We start from the raw sequence: 24680 nt of genomic DNA on the forward strand, positions 1-24680 counted from the left end.
GCACTGTACCTCCATTTTGAAGTCTTGGTATGCCCTTATCGTTGCATTCTCATATCGCCAAGGGCCCTTGGTGCAGAACCACTGCAGCAACAAATCACAATTGCGACAATTAAGGAGGCGGGCTATGATGGGCCACAGTGGGGTGCCCGGGAGAGAGGGTCAGCCTGGTGTCCGGTGTGCTTGTTCAATGAAGAATTTTATCTTTGTTGTTGAGAACCATTTTCATCAGCCATTCTTTGAGAAATAATTCTTCGAAAGTTCGGGGAAGCCCAATCGGCGTATATTATTACGTGTAGACCACCCCTCTGTGACCTCCACTCAGCGATGTAGGTTAGTAACCTCCTCTTCCATATGGTTTAGCTGCTCCTGTAGGTCCTGCACTGATGGCTTCACTGTATCCAGGGTGGACTCTGCTTTTTCCACTCTGTCCGATAACTTGTGGTGATCAGCTTGCAGCAAATTTACATCTAGCAAGTGTCGATGGAGCTTCCAGGGAGGTTTTGGTATCCATGATGGCCTTGCTTCAGAGTGTCATGTCAGGAGGTGCTGAAAAAGTTGTTGATTCCCCAGCGCCGGTAAGTAGTGGTTTAGTGGCCTTGGTGTTCCCCATCATTGCAAGCCAAACCAGGCGCACCTGGGGGCAGTATCAAGTGGCCACCTGGCAGAGTTCTGTCCCCCTCCCTAGGGAAGGAACTCGACAGGGAGTGGTCACTCCCCTGTCCTTTGTGTAGTTTTGCACCAGAGCAGGAACCAGAGGTTCCTGAACTAGTGCAAACCAGATTATGCAAGGAGGGCACTAAATGTGCCCTTCAAAGCAGTCTGGTGGTGCTCAGAAGCCACCCCACCTCAGCCCTGAGACACCTAATACACAGGGGGAGGTGGTCACACCTCTCCCTTTCAGGAAATCCTTTGTTCTCCCTCTCCGGCCTGAGCCTGGCTCACAAGCAGGAGGGCAGAACAGTGTCTGGGGCCAGCAGCAGCGTGGGTTAGCAGCCAGACTCCATAAGGCTGCACAGGCACAACTGGGGGATCCTCTTAGGAACCCCCAGCATACATGGTATCATGCAACTAACACTGGAATAGGTATAGTTGCATGATTCCGACATGTTTGATACCAAACATGCCTAGGTTTGGAGACGCCATTATGTAGTTGGACCACTGGTGTTGACCATTGTCCATAAAAGCCTTAGGAAGGCTTCCCCCACACTTACAGAGATCAGGAATGGGCCTGGGGTCTGTAGGGGCATCCTGCTCATGCAGGGGTACCCTCACACTTAGAGACATGCACCCTGACCTTGGGCTGAAGGGCCTACCAGGGGGGTGACTTATAATGTCTAAGTGCAGTGATCAGGTTTGGTGGTGAAAGGATGTGTGCACCATTTCACGGAGGCTGCAATGGCAGGCCTGCCAACACAGTTTGCATGGGCTCCCATGGCTGGCACAATATATGCTGCAGCCCATGGGAGACCCCTGGTGTACCAATACCTTGGGTAGTTAATTAGCAGGATTCCAGTGAACTACAGTCCAAACACACTGACATCAGGCAAAAAGTGGGGGGTAACTATGTTAGAAAGATGTCACTTTCCTGCAGCAAAGCCTTTGAGAATCTTCCTTCTGGATAAGAAAGACTTCTTTTCCTTACAACATCTTTAGAGTATTATTGAGTAATGCCTGTAGGGACACCTTGCCATGTTATTTTTTGTACTTTCTTCATGTCTAAGATGATCTGCTACGTGTGTGAATAGCGGAAAGGTCTGAAATGCAGTGCCTTTGGGTAGGGGATGTTTTTAGGTTTATGCATAAGAACTCTATGGGCACAGGTTATATCAAATTATTTTTCAATGTTGAGTTCCAGAGCTTGAAGTATCCATTTTTCCACTAAGGTGGAGCAGGAAATTAAATGGTCTTCAGAGCCTTCTGGGAGACCAAAAATGCAGAGGTTTCCTCTCTTATGCGGATCTTCCAGGTTGGCGATGCCCCTTTCCAGTTGTATGATCCTTAGTAAGGTGGCCTTTTGAGCTTTGTACAAGTTCTGCTTGTGGTCCTTGAGAGCATTTATTTGTGATTTGGCTTCTCATAATCTTCCACCCAGGGTTTGAATATCTTGTTTGATGCATGAAAGGTCACTTTGGATCCCTGTTGGCCGAATAATGAACCTTCCTATGGGAAGGCCTGGCCAGGACATTGACGGCGGCTCCACATGGAGCCGCCGCCATTGCCTCTGTGCGGCAGGTGCAACCCACTTCCCGTCTTGAGGTAATAAGTGGGGTGGTGAAGACCACAGCACGTGGTACCTGGGTTGGGATTAACAGGTGAGAGCCTTATATAGCAGATGACTCTCTACAGTACTTATCCCCATCTTGAGGTCAGGCAAAGTGTGCGAGAAGGAGTGGTGAAACCGTTTGATTAGAGAGGGTAAACAATGTAATGATTAACTCTTCAGGGTGCCAAGTATGTAAAGGAATTGTATCGGCTGTGGACTCTCCATTCAGCAGATTTGCTAGTCGCGTTGTTTGTTGTGGATCACTATGCTTTCAGAGGTTCTGTCCCAGTGGCAGCTATTTTGGGGTTAGGCATTTCTTGTGTGTAATTTGAGAAACTCCATCAGGAGTGCTCAGACCATCTTCCTGATTGGCTCTTTGATATCATACAAAAAGCAATTGGTTTCTCTAGCTGGCAAGGAAAGGCAGAATCTCTTAGAAGCATTTTTGCACTGAGGGTATGGTAACACCTATATCATAAGGGGAATCCAATGGAATTGGAGCTGCATCTCCTTCTACAAGACTGATATAATCATCCCATTCTGGACAAATACCAGTAGGGGAAATGGTAGAAGTTTCCCTTCTATGCATGGTCCGTATATCCGTATTCATTGTCAGGCTGACTTTGCTGTAGAACCTGGGATGCTGCAGGTGAATAAACTGGATTAGGTCGACTGAGTGGTACTCTTGACAGTGTTTTAGAAGTAGTGGGTTTTGTGTGAGGCAATGTAGATGGTGGCGAAGCTAAGGGAGGAATCTGGTTGCTTTGATCCAGTGATGCCAGTGATGCTGGTTCAAAGAAACATGAATAATAGTTGGCCAACATAAATCGTATGTCTTTAGCCAGATTTAATGAATTCTGCATCATAGGTTGATCTAAAATCGGTGCAACTTTGTCAAAAGGTTCTTCTCTGTAGTGCCATTCTTGTTCCTGATATTCCTGAAAATTTAATAAGGAACTCTGAAATCAGGGAGTTCTGGTTGTGTTTAATAGTAATACTGAGAATGACAAATGCCATGACCATTATCATCCAGGTCCTGATATTTTACATTGAGTTGAGTGAGGCTTTAAGCTGACCCAAGCATACCTTCCTCTTCTGTGTCTTCGGATAAAAACAGGCATTGTGAAGGGTTTGGTGACACATTGCTAGGGGATGTTTGTTCTGGAAGAAGACCAGATGCCTGTTCTAGAAGCAAAATAGTTGTGGTTTCTGTTGTACGTTTGGAGATGACAGTCTTTTCACTGTTGACAGTGGGATCATTGATGCTGGTGTTGTTGACACTGGGATCGTCAACAATAATGTCCTCGCCAACGGTATCATTAAGAATTGTGTCATCATCGTTGGTGTTGAAAGCTTTGACAATGTTTTCGGCAATGGCTTTATAATTTTAGAAATGCAGTAATGATGGTGATAATGTAGTAGTGATGGTAGGAATATAGATGGTATGGCTGTTAATGATGATGGTAGTAATATTGATGGTATGGGTGAGGATAGTGCAACCGTCAACAGTGTAGTAGAAGAAGCTCCAGTTGACGAGGAAGAATTTGTTACCTTCGTGGTCATTGACATCACCACTGAAGTTTTTCCATATGTCCTTGTCGGCAATGATCACTCTGTCAATGACGCATCTGTCGACCGTATAAACGATTACGAGCCCGTCAACAATCGTTGCATCGTCAAGTCTTTAGTGAGAGTTGGAGGAATTTTTTGCTTCAGTGTCAGTAGTTCAAACACTGGTTTAGAACTAGCTTTTTCAATTTGAATAATTTCCTTAAAAAAGGAACTTTGTTCTCCTGACTTACTCTAAACCTTTTCTGGAGGTTCTTTGAGGTAGATGGTTTGGAATTTAAAGCTTCATGGCGTCTTTTAGCTGAAAACATCCTTTTTAGATGTTTTGGGGCTTTTCTGAAGTGTTATCAGATTCTTCTTGAGAAGATGGAGCTTCTTTAGACCTGTCCTTTTTTAGCCAAATTAAGAGCCTTTATTCTCTATCTTTTAAGGCCTTAGTTGAGATGGTGTGCTATATTTTACATTCCTTAGCTTTATAGTTAGGGTACAGAGAGTACATATACTGCTCATAAGGGTCCTCAAAAAGTCATCTTGCCTTGCCAAAAGTCCCACAAGGTCTGAACAGATACTGTCTGTTCTTATATGGTAATCCCAGAAAACCGTGAAGAAACCTTCACTGAATATCAACATTTGAAGTTTAAAGAAAAAGTCACTTCTCTGTAAGGAAAAGGGCAGAGCTCAAAGGACTCTCTTCACACATGACGTGCAGTAGAAAGATGGAGGATGGTCTCTCAGGGTGGGGTCACAAAGTGATTATCTCTGACTGGTTGATGTTTGACCATTTTTAAATGATGAGACTAGGCTACTTAAGTTACATTAATTACATTAACAGAGAACTGCTAGGTTCTGAGAGGTTACTGTGGGGCTCTCAGGTAGACAACAAGGATGATTCAAGCATGTACATTTATGAAACATCTAATTTTGGAGAAATACTAAATCAGCACTGCCAGAATAAACTGGAAAGGTCTGAGCTCTTCTCCCCTAGGCGTTCATAGGTCAGATATTTTACTGCATGAAAGGGAAAATGACCGGAGCTCATCTCCTTTTAAGATAAGACATTCAAGATTCTCATCTCTTCCTACTATGTTTCGAGTAGTTTCAACATTCTATATACCAAATGCGAACACTTTGATACATTGGTTTTTACAGTGGGAGCTATTTTTCTCTTACCACTCCATGCTGCAGGAGTCAGAGGCAGTCCTTCCCGCCCTATTTTGAGGAGTGCATCTAGAAAAATGTAAACTAGGGATATTTTCTTGTTTGACTTTATCTTGTATTCTACCATCATGCCTGATAATTCCGGGAAGGTCAAAATATCTTCTTGCCCTTCTCTTTCCCTTCCTCATCCAAGCCCTTATTTGATGGGTAAGTCTACCCATTCCCTACATCAGCTCAATTCCTCCTCAAGCTGCATTCTATGTCGATTATCAGTATGGGAATCTAACCATAAAATCCCTACCTTCTCGAAGTACTTCCTGTTCATTTTTTGTGAGCCCCTTTTACTTCCCATGGGATGTTTGGGAGTCTGCTGGGGCGACTCCTATTCACATTTGATTGCTGTGGCCTCTTGGACCAGTACATCCAGGGTTAAGATAGAAACTTGAGCGCTTCCTTTCTGGCTTGAACTAAGCAGACTTTCTCTTCTGCATCAGGCTTTTAGAGAGACTCCACTCATAAGGGGGAAAGTTTCATGGTTACTGGGGTGCTGTGAATTTCAATATGTGCTTTTGTATGGTGTGGCTGCATTTGGTTCATTTAGATGGCTCTAAATCACAGAGTTGGGTTTCAGGGCTGAATCAGTGCCATTTGGTGTCTATGAGCCACCGGGTTACACGTCAGCAGCAGTCCGTGCGGTTTCTATGCAGATCGTTCGTGATCATGCTTACACCTCAACCTCTTTTCAATCTGGCCACATCACAGTCGTTTTTTAGGTTAGCAAGCGGCTGGCTAAATTTAAAGTGACAGACTCACTTGTTGCTTATTGATTAATGCTTAGATTCTGACTCTGGTGGTTAAGAGTTCAAGACTCGGTGTGTCAGTGATCAGATGCTCCTATATGAACTGAAGCATTACAGAAAGGTTTAGCGAGAGACCAGCTAAACAGAAAGTAATTAGAAGGAGTGAGTAAACAGGTTGCAAAGACACCACAATTTTAGGTTTTGTTTTAGAGGATTAGAGGATATGTGACCTATCTGTATTATAAAAAGCTTTCCGGGAGTAGCTCAACTTGATTTTCCTAAGGGACAGTTGGTGTCTCTTCCTCCTTTCTACTTGATACCCCCCGCTGGACAGATGTTACAGATGCCCTTTCTAAACTTTGTTTTAATAGTCAGCTGGGTTGCTAGAATAGACGTCTAGCCTGTAGTATGATAAATCAGGCAATCTAGAGGACGTAGTCTTGAGAACCCCAGTGGGTACTTAAGGGAGTTTTCCAGTATGGTTTTTGTGATTCCTGTATTGTAACTGCTTGTTGTTAACATTTGGAAACACACTAATACACACAATTTGTCTATTTCTGTGGAGAGACATCTGCATGGAGACAGATCTAGAGCCCAGGGTAGTAAATCTTCTCCTTTTTCTGGTAAGGATCTTCAGAAAATGGTGAGATACATATGTGCAGCACATAACAGCCAATGCAAGAGAGCTTCTCCCTTCCACAGCTCTCGGAGATCATCAGACATCTCTGGCTCATCCATATCTTCTCCTTCCTCCTGTTTCTTCTGGTATATCCTAAGGGAGGAAAGAGGTTTTCTTGACAATTACGCTGCCTGAGAAGAAATTATATAATGAAGGACAATCTTAATCCAGTGGTGACATACCCCTCTTTTAATATCCACATGCAGATGAAGGAAGATCAGCCCAGCACTATCAGAGAGTGATTTTGGCAGTTCCAAAAGCCCTTTTTTCCCTACCACTGATTCTGGCTATTCAAAATCTCTTAAAGTGACAATGGAGGGAGCCAGACAGGGTGTTGATCCCAAGAATCACAGAGAGGCTTTATCCCTTAGCAAAAAGAGAATGATTTACTTCGGTCATTAATAGTGGATGCTCTCTTTGCAAATTTGGTGTTTAATCCTTCCCTTCTTTCTGAAGATTTAGTCCCTTTAGACCCAGTGGACAAGAAAGTCAATGGTGACATGAAGAGAACACATGCTGGCTTTAATCTATCAATTAGACTGGAGATTTGCAGGGTACGCGCTTCTCAATCGATAGTTAAAGACTTTCAAGTGTTATATTCCTGTATTCAGGAAGGGGAAGATTTTTCACAGCTTCTAGGGAGAATGGAGATTCAGGCATGGTTTATCCAATGTAATGTTTGCCAACCTAAAGTCAGCAGCGATGGCCTATGAATGAGACAGTTGCAGCAAGATGACATCTACACCTTAGCAACCGGAAGGCGGGCTGATCAGAAAATTTAACTTTTTGGGGAAAAACTGAAAAAAGATTTGTGGAAATCTTTTAAAAGCTAAAAGCATAAGCAACCTTTCTACCAGAAACAGAGAGTCTGAGAGAGTGGAAGGAAAAGGTCAGTACATCATAGGAGATTTCCGGTGCGATCATTATCATTCAGGGCTTGGACTGGTAAAACGTCATCAGAACTAGTGCCAAGATGGGAATCGGAGAATATGCGTAAAGACATTTTCTTGACCAGCCTCAAAAGAGCATTCCCCATAGGCCCTGGTTGGTAAAATCTGGAGTGCAATATTGCCATCTTTTTTTTTTTTTTGCATCAGCAAACAAGTCTATTTGAGGATATCCGCAGTCTTGGAAGTCATTTTTCCACTACTTCATCATTTAGAATCCAAATGTGATTCGCTTTGAAAATGTAACTGAGGGTGTCTGCTCCACCTGGAAGATCATCAGCTGTTACTGTCAAATTCCTTGCAATGAGCTATTTCTAACTGACTTGTGACTCTACGGGAAAGAGGCCTTGAATGCGTCTCTCTCTGCTTGTTCAGGTAATGTATTGTTGTGTTGTCTGAATAAGCAGAGAACTTTTTCTGATTGCAGGAAGAAAGGATTTCAAAGCCAGATGACCTTTGACCAGCCAACTCAAGCAAGTTGATGTGGTAGGGTTGTTATTTGTGTCACCGATATACCTTTGATCCTTAAGTGGCCCAGGTGTGCTCCCCATCCTTGGAGAGATACGTCAGATGATTGGAGTTTGTACTCAGAGATCCTGATGGAATTAGAATGGGAGGTCCTGATGGAATGAGGTCCTTTCATTCGTTTTTTTGATGTGGTCCACCATGAAAGAGATTGAATGGCTGCTTGTGACAATAGTCACTTTCTTTTCCCAGCTTTTCAAGAACCCATGCTACTGATTCTCTAGACATTGCTGTAAGGGGCTTATGTGAAGTCTGGCATGATGGACCAGAAAAATACAAGAGGCCATTGAACCCTGTAGAGATGATATTAGTTGAGTCAGTGGATGAGGAGTATGTAACAGAATGCAGCATTTGAGATGGACTGATGACAGTCTTTCCTCTGAAGGGTACACTTTTTCAGGGTGTGTATCTATTATAGCTTTCAGATGGTGCATTATTTCCACTGGGAAGAGAGTGGATTTTCAGAGGTTTACTATTTTGTCAGAGTGTTGAAGCATATTTGAAAATGATTCAATGTTTCCTCTGATGATGTTCCTTTTATTAACCAATCATCTAGATAAGTATAGATGAGTATCTTTTGTTTCCTTAGATGTGCTGCAATGACAGCCGAGCATCTTGCAAAGATATGAGGCGCTGTTTTTAGTCCGAAAAGGTACGACTTTGTATTGAGAATGTCTTGTGCCTACTGTAAATCTTAAGAACTTTCAATGCTTTAATATTATTGGAAAGTGGAAGCAGGCATCTTGAAGATCTACTGCACACATCCAGTCTCCTTAATGTAGTTGAAGGTAAATTGTAATGCAAGACTCTAAAACTTTTATTTTCTTATGTAGTTGTTCGGTATCCTGAGGTTGAGGATAGGTCTGAATTCCTCTTTTGGTCAGTTTTTTCTTCAAACCAGAAGCTATCTTGAATAAATTCCCAATCCTTTTTTATTAAAAGAAACTTTCTCTGCATTTTTCTGTCGTAAGATATTAACTTCCTTTTCCAATAGTTCCTGTTCATAGGTTGATAACTTGGTTAGAGGAACAGGTGGAGTGGGAGACCTGAAGAGAATATCCATTCTGAACAATATTCAAAACTCATCTGGCCGCAGTTATTATAAGTCACTCTGTAAAGTGTGTTATAATACTCCCTCCAACCTGAGTGACTAACACAGTTGGGGGAATGTAGGAAGCTGGCTCTCTGTATGGTGCACTGAAGAGAAGTACACCGTGCAGAGAGTCCAGTGGATTCCTAATTGGTTTGCGGAGGCAAAAGTAGATAGGGCTTAATGCTCTATGGTTGTAGTAGTGTGGGCAAGCATTTAGGCCTATCAGAGGGTAGTTCTAAGCATTTGTTGTACTCAGAGAAGAAATAAATAAGACACACGCTCAAAGAATAAATCCAAAGCCATTTTAGAAAATAACAGTTCTTTTTTATATATACTTTAAACCCAAGAACCTTGTTATAAGGTGAGTATGTTTTCAAGCATAAATACTTTTTAGTTTCAAATATCGACACTGCAATTTAAGAGTTTTTCAATGTTAACCTTGAGAGGAAAACACAGCCAGCAAACAAGCACTTATTGACGACTCATGGGACCAATCTTGTGGACTTAAAGAAAGTGCCATGCAAGGGTCAGGACCACACCAACAGGTCACTCCGGCAGCACTGGGGCAGCCAGGTGCTGAGATGCAATACGCGTTGGGTCCCAGTGTATTTCGATGGGGATTGGTCTCAGTGGATTTAAGATGCAGGCTCCGGCTTGGGGGTGCAGTCCTCTACCCCTGGAGGAGTCCTTGGAGCAGGACAAAGGCACTCTGGTAGAAGACTGGCTTTCTCCACGGCTTCTGAAAAATATAGCAGCAAGTTCAAGATATTTTCTCTGCTGCAACCCATGTAGTCTAATCGTCTATATAGCCTTCAAAGTTCTTCTTGAGAAGGATTGGCAATGAGTGCAGGAGTAAGGAGAATGATCTTCAGGAAGACAGTTTGCAGATGCTGTGGGGGGCCTGACTGTGCCTTCTTTTTCCACAAGAAGGGCAGTTCACAAAAAGTGAAGGTATTTTCAACAGGAAAAAAACATATTTTTCAGTCAGAATAAGATCTGAAAACACTCTGGCGGTCATTCCGACCCTGGCGGTCAGTGACCGCCAGGGCCGGGGACCGCGGGAGCACCGCCAACAGGCTGGCGGTGCTCCCAAGGGCATTCTGACCGCGGCGGTACAGCCGCGGTCAGAAACGGAAAACCGGCGGTCTCCCGCCGGTTTTCCGCTGCCCTGAGGAATCCTCCATGCGCCGCCATGGGGATTCCAACCCCCTCACCGCCATCCTGTTCCTGGCGGTCGTGACCGCCAGGAACAGGATGGCGGTGAGCGGTGTCCTGGGGCCAATGCTCAATGGCATGGGCACTGCAGGGGCCCCCGTAAGAGGGCCCCTAAAAGATTTTCAGTGTCTGCATTGCAGACACTGAAAATCGCGACGGGTGCTACTGCACCCGTCGCACCCTTCCCACTCTGCCGGCTCCATTCGGAGCCGGCTTCCTCGTGGGAAGGGGTTTCCCGCTGGGCTGGCGGGCGGCCTTCTGGCGGTCGCCCGCCAGCCCAGCGGGAAACACAGAAGAAGCGCGGCGGTCTTCTGACCGCGTAGCGGTATTCTGTTGGGGGAACTTTGGCGGTCGGCCTCCGCCGCCCGCCAAAGTTAGAATCACCCCCTCTATCTGTTAAAAGATGTTGAGTGAAACTCTAATAATAAGCGTTTTGGAAACACTCACAATGGTTTCTGCCAAAAAAGGCAGAGCTCATTGTCCAAGGACTCTGTTTCCAGGAGCCAAAAAAATTAACTGACCTAACAGTCACAGGGATCCTCGTGCTTGGGTGGGATTATTCAGGACTCGTGACTTTTGATGAGGAACTCCTGGAAGAGAATCTTCATTTCCACATCGCACTTTTGTAAAATTCAATTAATTTAGAAAAACGATCTTTTGGATATCTCTCCATGCTGTTAACATGAACCCTAGGCCAACAGTGGTGCACCGTGCCAGCACATGGGGTTAATAAATAGGGATAAGAAATTCAAATGAAGCTTAAAATGCTGCAAATGCGCACATCAGAGACATACATGTAGAAACATAATAGTTGCAACCTGTTTATTTTTTACTGACCAAAAGTAAGTCTGGGGACCTGTTCGGTGGCGTGGGCGAGGAGCCTGACCGCCCAAGGAGCGCTACATAGCGCGGACTTTCTTCCCGCCGCGCGGGACACGCGGGCCAAGGGCGGGACCATCCTTCGCCCGTCAGCGACCGTGAGAGGCCGGGCTGGGCCATCCCTCTAAGCTTATGCCTAGAGGTACCGGCGACGTGGGCAGATTAGGAAAGTAGTGCTGCTTGAAGATCCAAACTCATCATAGGTGAGATACGCGTCAAGTGACGAGAGACTGAAGTGCTTTTAGGGAGTGCTTTGTAGGTTTTCAGAGGAGGGAGAGGTGGAGGTAGAGTTTACAGCGAGGATTGGCAGGCGGAAGGGGCGACAACTGCAAAACCAACAAAACCTTAGATGGTTTTCTACAAAAAGCAGTTGGTGTCTTAGATAAAGAGATAGAGTTCGCTGAGCGTCGCCTATCTATTTCATCATCCCTAGCCTCCCCAGCCTCTATTTTCCTATCCTCACCTCCACTACATTCCTCTCTCCAGCAGCACCAGTGCACGCAACCAGCCTTGCCCCCCCCCCCCTTCGGTCGCTCACCAAAAAAACGTCTGGGAGACTACCTCTGCAATCCTAGACAAGGCCACCCCAGCAGACCCTGCCCAGCCAATTTCGAATCTTCCAGAAGGAGAATCTGCATCTGATCCAGACCCTAACCCAAAAGGGAAAAGAAAGCGTGGAGAGGTTAATTTGAGGAACAAACGAGCCTGCGCCACGAGCTCAAAAACCCGGGCTCTGAAGGGGGGAATCATAGCCCTCCAATGCAACAAGAAAGTACAGTGGGTCAATTGGTGCTCGACCGAATGATGGAGTACATAAGGGCGGAGCTCACTATGAGACTGCACCCTATCGAAATTCGTCTTTAAGCTATTGAGGAGAAACTAGGAGGGCTTTTTAAGCCTTTTATGCCAGATAACTCCTCGCGAGCTGACATACAATTGAACCATCATCTCACTACTTTGGACCACCCCCCCAGTATTAATGGTAGGACTGCCCCCAATCTGGCTGAGGGCCCCTTGGTACTTAAGGACCGTTGTGACTATACTTGCCAACCAGAGATGGGTCGGAAGGCTACGCCGCTTGTAAACCTAGTGGATAATAGCCACATGACCACAACGATCTCAGCTACCACTACAAGGGGACCTAGAGGAGCAGTCTCAACTTCCAACACTTGTGCATTAGAGGTGGTCCCGGAGCTTAGCAGAACTAGTTCGGAAAATCACGGGGGATAGTTAAGAGTTTTACACTTGCCCCCGGAAACTTGCCCATACATTCTTGTTATTACCAATGCTCCTAGACTGCAACCAAATAGATTGGAATCTGATGTTGAGCTGAAAAACAAGGTTATACACTGGCTGCATGTTAATGCTAGTTTTGAATTCTGCATGGTACCTTCTATTCTAATGGTGAGGAGGGTGGGATGGGTGGGCTCGCTGAAAAAGATTGGAACGGGGGATTGTATTGTTGTTCATTTTGATTCTCCCGCATTGGTTCAACAGCTGTTTTTAAACAAACGCAGAGTCCCCCCAGTAGTAGAAGGTGTCACTCTGTGTAGACTTGCAGCCTTTTACCCCCCAGCAACCAAAGGTGCTCTGAGCGGGGCGATAACTGATTTCAGAGGCTTTTTCCGCCCCCAACTACAATATGACCATCATTCTGAATGTAGGCATCCATCACCTTCTCTCACAGATGTGGATTGACATAAAATTGGTACCATACAGGGCACTTTAGAGATTCCAAGGAATAAACCAACCATTAGGGAATGTATTACTCCCAGTGTCAATGAGCATGGAGGACCTAGAGTAGGCAATCCAGAGGGACCCTGACTTCACTTACAGACCCTTGGGCTGTACTCAACCCATAATGATAACCCAGAGCGATATAAGATTCCCAGTAACTAGTAGGAACACTATTGACTTTGAATTCTCTGGGGAGAGTGATATTATTAACGATAAAGAAGCTAGGGGATTTATGGAGTCTCGTCGAAGGTCAGACCAAATGAGCAATACGAACTCTTTGAATTCTATGAGTAACCTATTCAATACACTCCAAATTTCATCTGAAGTCTTGACTGATGCACCTCAAGCCCGAGACGATACCCCAGGGAAAGTTCTCTGTTGGAATATAGCAGGGCACGAGCACAAAATGCGAATCCCAGATTGGGGCCATTTTATAGATGAGCATAAAATATGCTTATTCCAAGAGACATGGGCTTTGGAGCCCAAGTATAGGTCCGGTTTCAAAAGTTAATGGGTCCTAGCCCGTAAAGTGACTTCTGGGAGACCTGCAGGTGGGTTACTGACATGGGTTAGCTGTTCCCTCAAGTGCCGGATTGAAGAAATGGACATGGGTTGCGCTGATTTGCAAGGCTTGATATTATCGACCCATATAGAACAACCCCTACTGTTAGTAAATATATACAGTAGAAGTGTGGGTAGTAAGCGTGAGTCTGAGGCTTTGACGGTCTTAGACAATATTTTATCTAGCAAATCCATCACCCACTATATTATAATTGCAGGGGATTTTAATGCGACCTTTGAGCCCTATTCAGTGGCCTAGGAACTCTATGAAGAAGAGGATATTTACTTGGGTATCCCGCAGCTATTACCGAATAAAAGTCGTAGAATGAGTGGACCAGCCTACCAAATAGTTGACATTACACTTGCATATGGTCTCCGTGCCTGTAATGGCCGCTCCTGTTCAGATGCCAAACCCCGCCCTACTTTCACGCGAGGAGTTTACAAGAGCCATATCGACTATTTCCTATTGGACATTCGCTTGTGGGGACATATGGTCGATATGGCGGTAATGGAACATGAAGAAAGCGATCAAGAACCATTAGTTTTAAAAATCAGGGGCCTGTTGTACTCATTAGAAGTCTCTGATTCTAAGGATTATGCACAGCAGTTAGTCATGACAAATAATAAAAGCAATATCAAGTGGGATACTGTGAACTCCTCGTTGGGTTCCCTTACATCTATATATAGCCTATTGATAGATCGAATTGAGCATATGCTCCGTTCACCTGAGGATGGGGATACGTTTTTGGCAGCACATCTGGAACTATTCATTTCTTTTAAAAAACACTTTACTAAAGAGTCGGCTGTCAAAACAAGGAATAAGCGCAGTGAGAGATGGTTTAACGACTCATGTAGGGAAGCTAAGCTCAAGCTATTGAGGGATCTGAGAAAGGGGATTAGAGAGCCCATAAGACAATCAAGTGAGGGCTACAAGCAGGAGCTTAGCAAGGCCCGCAGGAGTTGGGAGGAAGAAAGGTGGGCTGCTCTCTTGGACTCTGCAAGAGCCAATGATACCTCCATGTTTTGGAAGCTGATTTCTAACGATAGTGGTGATCTTCAGTCACAGCCTGGCAGCTCGATTCTTCCTGTAACATGGGTAAATCATTTCAGGTCACTTTATGCAGAGGTGGACGCTCTAAATCTCAGGGAATTGTCCGGGAATAGAAAATCTGACCTACCTCCAAATTCAATTCACCTTAACAGAAACTAAGACAGCAATAACCTTTTTGAAGTGGGGAAAGGCCCCGGGCCTCGATGAAATTCCTGGCGATCTCTATAAATCAAACCCTGACATTTGGGCCCCCTATTTGAATTTGGTTTGTAATGTGGTCGCCGCAGGAGCACCCATTCCCTGGACATGGAAGGGAGCTGAAATAGTCCCCCTTTTAAAAAAAAGGCAGTCCTAGTAATCTCTCCAATTATCGCCCGATTTGTTTACTCGATAACCTTCAAAAACTTTTCGCAAAGCAGATCTTGTTCCACCTAGACGAGTGGATTATAGAGAATGGGGCCATCTCGGATCTTCAGGCAGCGTTCAGACCTGCGGTCAGCACAATAGATTAGGTTTCGAGGTTCTTAGCAATCAAATGGAACACGGCGGACGTTGGAGGTGGGGATCTATATGTGGCCTTTGTCGATCTAAGAGCGGCCGTTGACCTGGTACCTAGGAATAAACTCTGGTTGACATTAATGAACATGGGCGTCCCAAAAGGCCTACTAAATTTAATAGTCCGACTCCACGAAAGTACTTTTGCCCAAATCAGGTGTGGTAAAGACGGTGAATTAACCGATCCAATTGCTATTGAAAGAGGAGTTAGGCAAGGCTGTGTCCTAGCACCTACCCTCTTCCTCTTATATATAAATAATTGTATCAAATATTTAACCAATTGTAACAATGACTCACCTAAATTGGCAGGCAAAAAAATCCCAGGTTTGCTATGTGCGGACAACACCATCTTACTAGGTAAAACACCTAAGGGATTGCAAAATTTGGCAGACCAATTCTGTTTGTATTGCAGAGACTTTGACCTGGAGGTTAATGTCAGGAAAACCAAGTTTATGATATATACTCCACGAAAAATAAAAACAAAAGTGACCATCTCAATGAACACCATGCCCTTGGAAAGGGTTGCTGAGTATGATTACTTGTGGATCAAACTAATGGATTCGGGCAGCTGGCATGCGGCTACTAGAAAAGGGGGTCTCACTATATGCCAAAGAGGGGGGGGGGGGCCTTAGGACGTAAAGCAAGAAGTGTAGTTAGTCCACCTTTGAACCCTATTTTTGAAATATATAAAGTTCAAATCCGAGGTGCTGCATTGTATGGGGCAGAGCTATGGGGTTTCCATAGGCAGTTGGACGCCCTACAAATTAAGGAGAATAATTTTGTCAGATATATAACCAGGTTGGGGAAGGGCACGCTGATGATCCCCCTCAGACTCGATCTCGGAATAAACAGCATTAAAGATACAGCAGGCCTGAAACCTCTCTTATATTGGATCCGCCTATGGGAAAAGGAAGAAGTGGCACCCTTCCGAGAGGCTATTAATGATCTCACAAAAACCCAGTGCAACTGTAAAAAGGTCAGCTGGATGAGGGAGATGAAATCGGCTTGGGACAAACTGTCTCTCCCTCATTTTTGGGAGAGGCCGGAGTTGATTCCCACCAATGACACTTCACTAGCCAAACAAAGGTACTGGGAGAAGGCTAATGAGGCGATCTTCCATAGTAACAGGGTGGGAAGATTAACATCTGAGTTCCTGCTGGTCAAACAAGAACCAAGGCCCGGGCAATTTTTGGATCTCACCATACCAGCACATGCATGTGCCCTATTTCTCCAGTTTAGATATGGAACTTTATTAGTCAATAGTTTTACTGCTCGTTGGCCAAAGAATAGCTCAGAGGCCAATAAGTGTTCACATTGTAACATATGTGAGGAATCAATCGAACACCTCTTGTTTTTTTGTCCTTTATTCAAGAACTCAAGGGAAAAATGGATTATCCCTTTGTGTAAAGCTCTGCAATTATATGATTGAGCTAATGCGTACAGAATATGTAAATATGATTCATCTACTCTGGTTGTAAGCGCGGTAACTAAGTTCCTGTTAGCAGCTTGGTCTATTCGTCGCAGGGCTATCCCAGCATCAGATTTCTAATACTGGGTTAAACAGCAGGAACATTGGGAACAATAGATGGGCATCCACTTGGGAAGGTTTTCTCCCAATCTATCGTTTTTATTTTGAGGTTTTAGATATGCTATTTTAAACTTAAATCATATTGTAACTTATAGTGTCAATATTTTGATAACAGATAGCATTTGTACTTTGGTCTGCCAGTGCCTGAATAGTTTTTATGTCATTATTATATTCCATTTTTAACAATTATGAAAGGTAATCTAATAACCTACATGAGGAGATTGTAGAAATAAGCCTAAAATTTTTATTTTTTCTTCTTATGTACTGTTGCATGTCTGATTGCATCCAACTGGTCTATATTTGGACTGAACAAAGAGAATTATCGCAGCTCGCCCTTTTTAAGGAAGCCGTCTGATGTACAATCTTTCTAAACTGCTTTGTAGTGTTTCTAAAGCAAAGCACCTTGCACTTTATTCTATTTTGTTATTTATATTTTTAACCCATGGAGGGGCTCCATGAGCTAAACTCTTTATTTATTCAAAGTTAGATTACATAGGGAAGCATCACTCTCTTATATAGAAATTGTGTGAGTTGGATTTTCGTGCAACAGTATTAAATTTTGATTGTTGTGTAGAAATGACCACAAGCTTTTATGGGGCCGTGCATGAAGACATATGAATTTATGAACTTACAAATTTTTGTGATCATTTGTATTACAATCGATTTGCCTTTTTAATTATGTTTTTATTACTTCTTCTGTGTAGTTTTATGAGTGTAAAGTTTTACTCTGTGCTTTAATGGCTTGAGAAATAGCCGAATAAAGACTATTTTGACTTTTGACTCTAAGTCTGGATAAATAGCAATTAGAAGAGAAAAATAAAGATGGATAAATACAGATTCAAAAGTCAAAAAGTGAATGTTATAAAACTGGGAGCCCAGTTGCCGAGCTATTGTCAAGTAGATCAACCACAGGACCCTACCACCTTTATTTCACAACATCATTTATTCATGCCTTTGAAAAATTATTCGTCAATTTGAAATGCAAGCTTGTTAAACCTGGAAAAATATAAAATGGTAAACCGTTTTTAAGCTTGTCTAATATCCAGTAAGTGTTTCAACAACATTTTCAAAGGCTTTTAGGAGTAAGCACAGGGAATGCTCTGACAAGGCCCATTTATTGTGATGTGAAGGCACTTCAGCATGTATAAATGTATATAGTGCACAGTCACAGATGTAAAAATGCTTTCTATAAGAAGTGTGGAAATCTGTTTCCAGACTGGAAATGGATTTAATTATGTCTTTGACAGGAGTAAATGTCTGATCTTTTCTAGGGAGGGAATAAGCCCAGAAGAAATTTCAAAATACCCACAAAGTTAGAAATCTGTGGTTGTAAACAAACGTTTGATGAGAGCCGATTTACTCCCACATAATGTTACACAACAATGGGGTAATATTTGCTTAAATAAATAAATTTTAGAGTGTAAACTCAAGCTTTGTTAATATCAAAAAAGAATATACATTTGTGAATAGTGAATCATCTCTCTCCAGATCATTATGGACACTGTTTCCAGTTGTGTGATAGGCTCATGCACTCTGGATTTTGCAGTCTTGTTTCACTTGCATTGAACTAGCTAAACTAATTCACCTGAAGAACACGTTATTTACCTTTGGTAACGCCTTATCTGGTGGAGACATATTCTGGTTGCAGGTTCCTTACCTTAGAATTTCCCCCATGTGTCAGTCTGGATCCTGAGATTTTTCTCGAGCAATACCCCTGCATGCTGTCAGGTGGCATTGGTCAGCTCAGCATCTGTTATTGGCGTCGTGCATGCCGGACAGGACGGCTCAGGTCCTATATAGGCACCAACCCAGAACACTGAAGTCAATCTCTTTTTACTGCTTTCCACGTTAGAAGCGTGGAGCCATGAAGAACACTGACCACTGGTGTGTCAAAACTAGAGCCCTGAAAGGGAAGTTCCTGTCCCTAGAAATCAGTTTGCAGAGCGGGGAGGATGGGTGAGTGGGTAAGGAATCTGCAACTAGAATATGTCTCTACCAGATAAGGTGTTATCGAAGGTAAGCAACTTGCCCATCTGACACAGTCTTCTAGTTGCAGGTTTCTTTCCTTAGAATAGATACCCAAGCAGTACCATCCCCAGAGGTGGGTCTGCGAACCAACGTCATATTAGGAAGTCCTTCAGGACCGAATGGGCAAAGTACCCATCCCTTCAGAACTGACTGTCCAGGCAGTAGTGTTTGGTGATCACGCCCAAGGATTCACAGGTTGCCACCCGACAGATGTCCAGGACTGGAAGTCCGCATGCTAACGCAGTGGTTGCGACTGTCAATCTGGTACAATGAGTGTGCAAATCTTCTGGGGGTTGTTTTTTAGCCAATGTGTAGCACATTTATTGTGATGCAGAGAACAACCTATCTGGAGATGGTTCTCTTCTGCACTGCCTGACCTTTCTTTGCACCCACATAACCAAGAAAGAGTTGATCATCCACCCGGAACTCTTTGGTATGATCAAGGTAGAACGCCAAAGCTCCTTTTGGGTCCAAGCAGTGGAATCTCTCCTCTTTCTTAGAAGGATGTGGAGGTGCATAAAAGCAGGCGAGGTGATGGACTGGCCTACGTGAAAGGGCGTGACCACCTTTAGCAAAAAGGAAGCCCTAGTACGAAGCACCACTTTGTCAGGATAGAGGGAAAGGTAAGTCGGCTTAGATAACGATGCCTGAAGCTCACTCACCCTTCAGGCAGATGTAATGGCCACAAAGAAGGATGTTTTTAATATCAGAAGCCTTAGAGGACAATTGTGGAGAGGCTCAAAAGGAGCGCACTTTAGGAATGTCAGAACCAAATTCAAATCCCATTGGGGCATGATGAATGAGGATGGAGGAAACAAGTGGGTAAGACTTTTAAGGAATCTACTAACAATAGGAGACTTAAACAAGGACGTTTTGTCAGGTAATCTCAGAAATGCAGTGATAGCAGACAAATAACTTTTGAGGGTGCCCAAATGAGCTAAAGAAAGTATGAACACACTTGTCTGTGTACTATGCCACAAGTTTATTCTAAAAACAGGCATATACCTTTTTGGTGGAGGGACACCTGGCTGCCAAGGTGACCTTACAGTCTTCATGAAGAAAGGCAAAAGCTGTCAACTGCCACCACTCATCTACCACACAAGAAGGCGGAGAATAGACAGGTTCGGGCCCCTTCCCTGCTGCTGCAACAGAAGATCCTCCCAAAGGGACAGCCTGATCGGAGTCTTGATGGACATGCTCAACAGCTCAGGATACCAGACTCTTCATGCCCAGTCTGGAGCCACAGTGATTTCTAGGCCCAGTAGTTCTTGATATTCTTGAGAACTCAGGGCAGAAGTGCTATGGGTGGAAAGGCGTATAGGAGGTCTGAGCTTCACTTGTGATGAAAGAGTCACCAAGCGAGTGCTGCATTGGGAACTCCAACACACAAAACTGCTGTAATTACAAATTCTTTGAGGTGGCGAACGGATTAACCAAGGCTCTCCCCACTGCTGAAAGAGACCTTGCACCACCTCTGGATGGAAACGCCATTCGTGATCGACCAGGCATTGTCGGTTGAGTTTGTTCGCTCTGGCGTTCATAGAGCCCACCAGGTGTTGAACCACCAAGGAAGTGCACTGGTATTTCAGCCATGTCCATAGGCGCACAGCCTCCTGACAAAGGGTCCATGACCCCATCCCACCCTGCATGTTGCAGTACCACATGGTATTGGTGTTGTCTGTGAACACCTGCCCTACTTTCCCTTTGAGAGAGGAAAAATGCTTTTAATGCCAGTCTGATCGCACAGAGTACCAAAAGATTGATGTGGAGTCCAGACTCTGCTGGAGACATGATGCCTCTGATCTCGGCCTCTCCCAGGTAGCTGCCCCATCCCAGTAGAGACGCATAGGCCACTACTGTCAGATCTGGTTGGGGAACGGGAGAGGGATCTGCCTCTGACCCAATCGCGGTTCGCTAGCCACCACTTCAGATCTTGCGCAGTTCCCTCCGGGATCTGAACCATGTCAGAGAGATTCCCCTGATGCTGCACCCACTGGAACTTCATGTCCTACTGCAGAGTCCGCATATGCCATCTAGCACGATTCACCAACAGAATGCAGGAGGCCAGCAGCCTCAGTCATTCCCACTAAAATTGAGGATAGAGGCTGAAACACTGGTTTCAGAGCCTGAAAACCCTGGACTCGCAGCTTGGGAGGATAAATCCTATACAGCACTCTGTCCAGAACAGCTCCGATAAAAGGGAGCAGCTGAGAGGGAGTCAAGTGTGACTTTGGCACATTTATAGTGAACCCCAGAGAATGCAGGAGTTGTGTCGTAGACTGAAGGTGAGAGGCGACAGCATTGGGTAAACCCGCCTTCAACAGCCAGTCATCGAGTTAGGGGAACACTGAAACCCCTAGCCTACGCAGATAAGGTGTGACCACTGCCATCACCTTGGTGAATACCCAAGGGGCGCTGCTAAGGCCAAACTGGAGCACAGTAAACTGAAAGTGCTTATGGCCTACCGTGAACCACAAGTAACTTCTGTGGGCAGGCAGGACGGGGATATATTTTGAACATCTGTTTTTTGAGGAAGAGATTGGGGGACTGATGTTCTAGGATAGGGCGCAGACCCATGCCCTTTTTGGTAACCAGAAAGTACCGGGAATAACAACCACAAACTACTTCTGGCATAGGCACCTGCTCTATGGCTTCTTTGGCCAAGAGGGCTGTAACCTCCTCGCAGAGAAGTGCCAAGTGATTCTCCATCATCCAACTGTAGGATGGTGGAATGGCTGGAGGAGTAGTCTCAAAGGGGAGTAGCCCTTTCAGGCTATTTACAAAACCCACCTGCCTGACTTGATGGACTGCCAGTGGAGAAGGTGATGGGGAATCCTGCCTCTGACTGGTCCTTGGTAGCAATCGTCAGACTAGGAAGGTTTAGAGGCAGCTGCAGAGGGGTGACGATGGACTGGCCAGATCACTGGCTCCCTGATCCACAAGGATGGTGGATCCTACATCTCCGGCCACGCAGAGGCTAGGCAGCATGTGTGGCACGGTGCCTGGAGGGGAACGGACGTGGTGGGGTGCCCCTTCTGTGGCCACGTAAGGGGTGAAAAGCAGACTGAAGGGGGCAAGGGGCACCTGCGAGGCCCAAAGACCTGGCCGTATCACGAGAAGCCGTGAAACGCTCAGCGCCAAGTCTGTTTTGTCTCTGAAGGGACAAGTGCCATCAAAGGTCATGTCTGTAAGGGTAGTTTGGACATCCCACAAAAAGCCAGAAGTCCTCAACCAGGCATGGAGCCTCAAGGCCACCGTCAATGCAACCGCTCTGGTCAGTGAGTCAGTCGTGTCCAGCCCACATCTGATTGTGAACTTGGCTGCATCTCTCCCGCCAGCAACAGCTTGGGAAAGAATGGCCCGGGCCTCCTCTGGGACCCGCGGCAGCACTTGCGCAACCACGTCCCATAGAATATGGGTATAATGGCCCAAAAGGCATGTGGTGTTCTCGAACTGCAATGCCAGACTGGAGGAAGTAAACATCTTCTTCCGAAGTTTGTTCAGCCTGTTGGATTCCCTATCCAGAGGGAATGCACCCTGGAATGTAGAGACGTGGCTAACAGAGCTCTCAGGGGTGGGGTATTTGTCAGGAACACTGGGTCATCTGGAGTAGGACTATGGCGAAGGGCGATTGTCCTGTTCACAGGAGCCCCTGTGCTGGGTTTGGACCAGGTACCCAGCAAGACATCTGTAAGGACTTCATTAAAGGGCAAAAGGGGTTCACAGGATGAAGCCCCAGACTGATGCACCTCCCACAGGAGGTTAGTGCTGACTTCTACCAAAAGCAGCTCGAGGTCCAGAACCTCAGCCGCTCTTCGCACCACCATTAAATAGGACGCTCTCTCCTCCGTAGCCATGTTAGCGGTAGAAAGCATGCCAGTTCAGGGGAAGTATCTAGACCACTGGCCTCACCCAGGTCCATCTTCCAGTCGATAGGGTCTTGGAGCTGGTATTCTAAAGGGTCCAGCGACCCCTCCCATCCCTTACCGTACCCCAACTCAAAATAATAAAGGTAAGGATCCGACATAGGGGGCAAGGCTCCTGCCGAAGTTGACATTGCACAAATCTGATGCAGCTCCATGTTGGCAACAAGGATGGGGTCAATGCCACAGGGGAGCACTGGCAGCATCGGGAACATCGACATGGGAACCAGCGTTGGGGAAGGTCATGGTGATACGATCGACCGCTGGTTCGGATCCGGGAACAGATCCCCTGGAGCCGAGGCCAAAGCTGCCCGAAGTTGCTCCAGCTGAGTCAGACAGCCCAAAGGCTCTCTAAGTTGGGCAGGAGTTGCTCCAGGACCCGGAAACTCAGGGAGGCACCGAGCCGAACCCAGATGCATTCTCCGAGGACAGAGGCCTTGAGCGAGGACAATCCCTTTCCCTTGTCTCGTTGGCCGATGGACAGGGTGAAGTTGCTTGTGAGTCTTCGACTTCTTTTTGTGCTTCAACTTATCCAACCGTCCTGGGGACTTGAAATGAGACGATGATGAACCGGGGCTCCGCGACCATTCTCGGGACCTTCCTCTCAAAGTAGCCCAGAAGCAATGCAGAGCAGGCCACAAGGAGCTTTAGGGACCGCCCTCTCAAAGCTTTTAGATTCATGGCCCGAAACTCAGAGCACAACTTCAGGCCATAATCACGCTCCAGACACCACAAGCACACAAGGTGCTGATCTGTCACTGACATCTCCTGATGAGAGGATCCGCAGGGCCTGAACGTAGGCTTATGTGAAGACATCCTTGATGCACCAGGAGTGTAGACACTAATACTCTTTGATAAAACGTTGAATAAGACCAGTCACAAAGTGACTTATGTGTAGCCCTTCTTCGGATCAGCGCTGGCTGGCATGGAAAGAAAAGAACTGATGTCAGTGAACCGGGGTGGCGCCTATATAGGGCCCCAACATCATGTCCAGGACGCACAACACCGACAAAGGACGTGCAGCCAACTGACACCACCTGATGGCATGCATTGGGACTGCTCAAAAAAATTCTCTGGATCCAGATGCCCTGGGGAAAATTCTAGGGTAAGGAATCTGCACCTAGAAGTCTCTATCAGATATGAATGATTTTTAAGTTCAGGTCTCGGCCAGTGTCTGTATCGACCTGGAGTGAGATTTTCAACTTCTTGTGAATTATGCAATTTGCGATTGTATGCTGTGCAGATGACTTTGTGAATCAGGCTCTCAGTTCTACCTGAAAGGGTAAGGATTATTTCTATTGATCATGAGCTCGTAATACACTTTCATAACTAATTTCTTCTATAGGGTTTTCACATATCATTGTCTCACACAACTTGCCTGCTTCCTTGATAATTCTTTTTACGAAAGCATTTTCTTTACGACAAAAACTGCATTTTTAGAAATACACAGTTTAGTACAGGAATGCATTGACCTATGGATGATAGTTAAGAGCTGACCTGGAAGCGTTTCTAATAAAAAATAGAGTGCATCCCAACACAATTTAGTAAGTTATAATCAAGGAACAAATATTAAGACTCACGTGGGGCATGTCGTCAACTTTGGAGGACACCGTGGTTATTGCAGGACATGGTTTTGTCTCTGTGAAGCGTTCAAGGTCGTGGTGTGACAGGTTCCTTCGATGAGTGGCCTATTGATGTAGAGAGACACAAAAAGCTCCATGTCATGTACATATGAATGAAAATGGTACATTAGGTGGGCATATTGTCATTTATGACTTCATCACTACTGGGTAGGACTTACCTGGTGGTAAAATAGCAGAGGAGTGAATCTGTTACTGCGCTATGCAGTATTACCCAGGGGCTATTTTACTGGCCCATTTAAAGTTAATGAGGTCAGAATGTGAAATAGCATAAGATGCATTTGTACCACAGCCAAAATCTACATTTGTTCTTTCTGCATATGTAGAAGGGTCCAGTTATCCCTTATTAGCGAAATTAGTTAGTCTCTAGAAGCCAGTCTGTCTAGGGGTAGTTGTAACTGAGCAGCCAAAGCTTATCTAGGAGACATGCAAAGATCATGCAGTACCACTGCAACCACACAGTACTTAC

At 45.1% G+C, this 24680-nt stretch overlaps 1 protein-coding gene across 5 annotated transcripts in view; it reads right to left on the minus strand.

The window, feature by feature from the left end:
* Window positions 1–24680, minus strand: part of ARHGAP9 (Rho GTPase activating protein 9) — a 956751-nt gene that overhangs the window by 516501 nt on the left and 415570 nt on the right. For all 5 annotated transcript variants that reach the window (XM_069230800.1, XM_069230799.1, XM_069230802.1 and 2 more), the window contains one exon: window positions 24152–24259. In XM_069230800.1, coding sequence (XP_069086901.1) covers window positions 24152–24259 — 108 coding nt within the window. The remainder of the gene's footprint in view (window positions 1–24151; window positions 24260–24680) is intronic.

This window comes from Pleurodeles waltl, chromosome 4_2 (genome assembly GCF_031143425.1).
Source record: "Pleurodeles waltl isolate 20211129_DDA chromosome 4_2, aPleWal1.hap1.20221129, whole genome shotgun sequence".
Classification (NCBI taxonomy): domain Eukaryota; kingdom Metazoa; phylum Chordata; class Amphibia; order Caudata; family Salamandridae; genus Pleurodeles; species Pleurodeles waltl.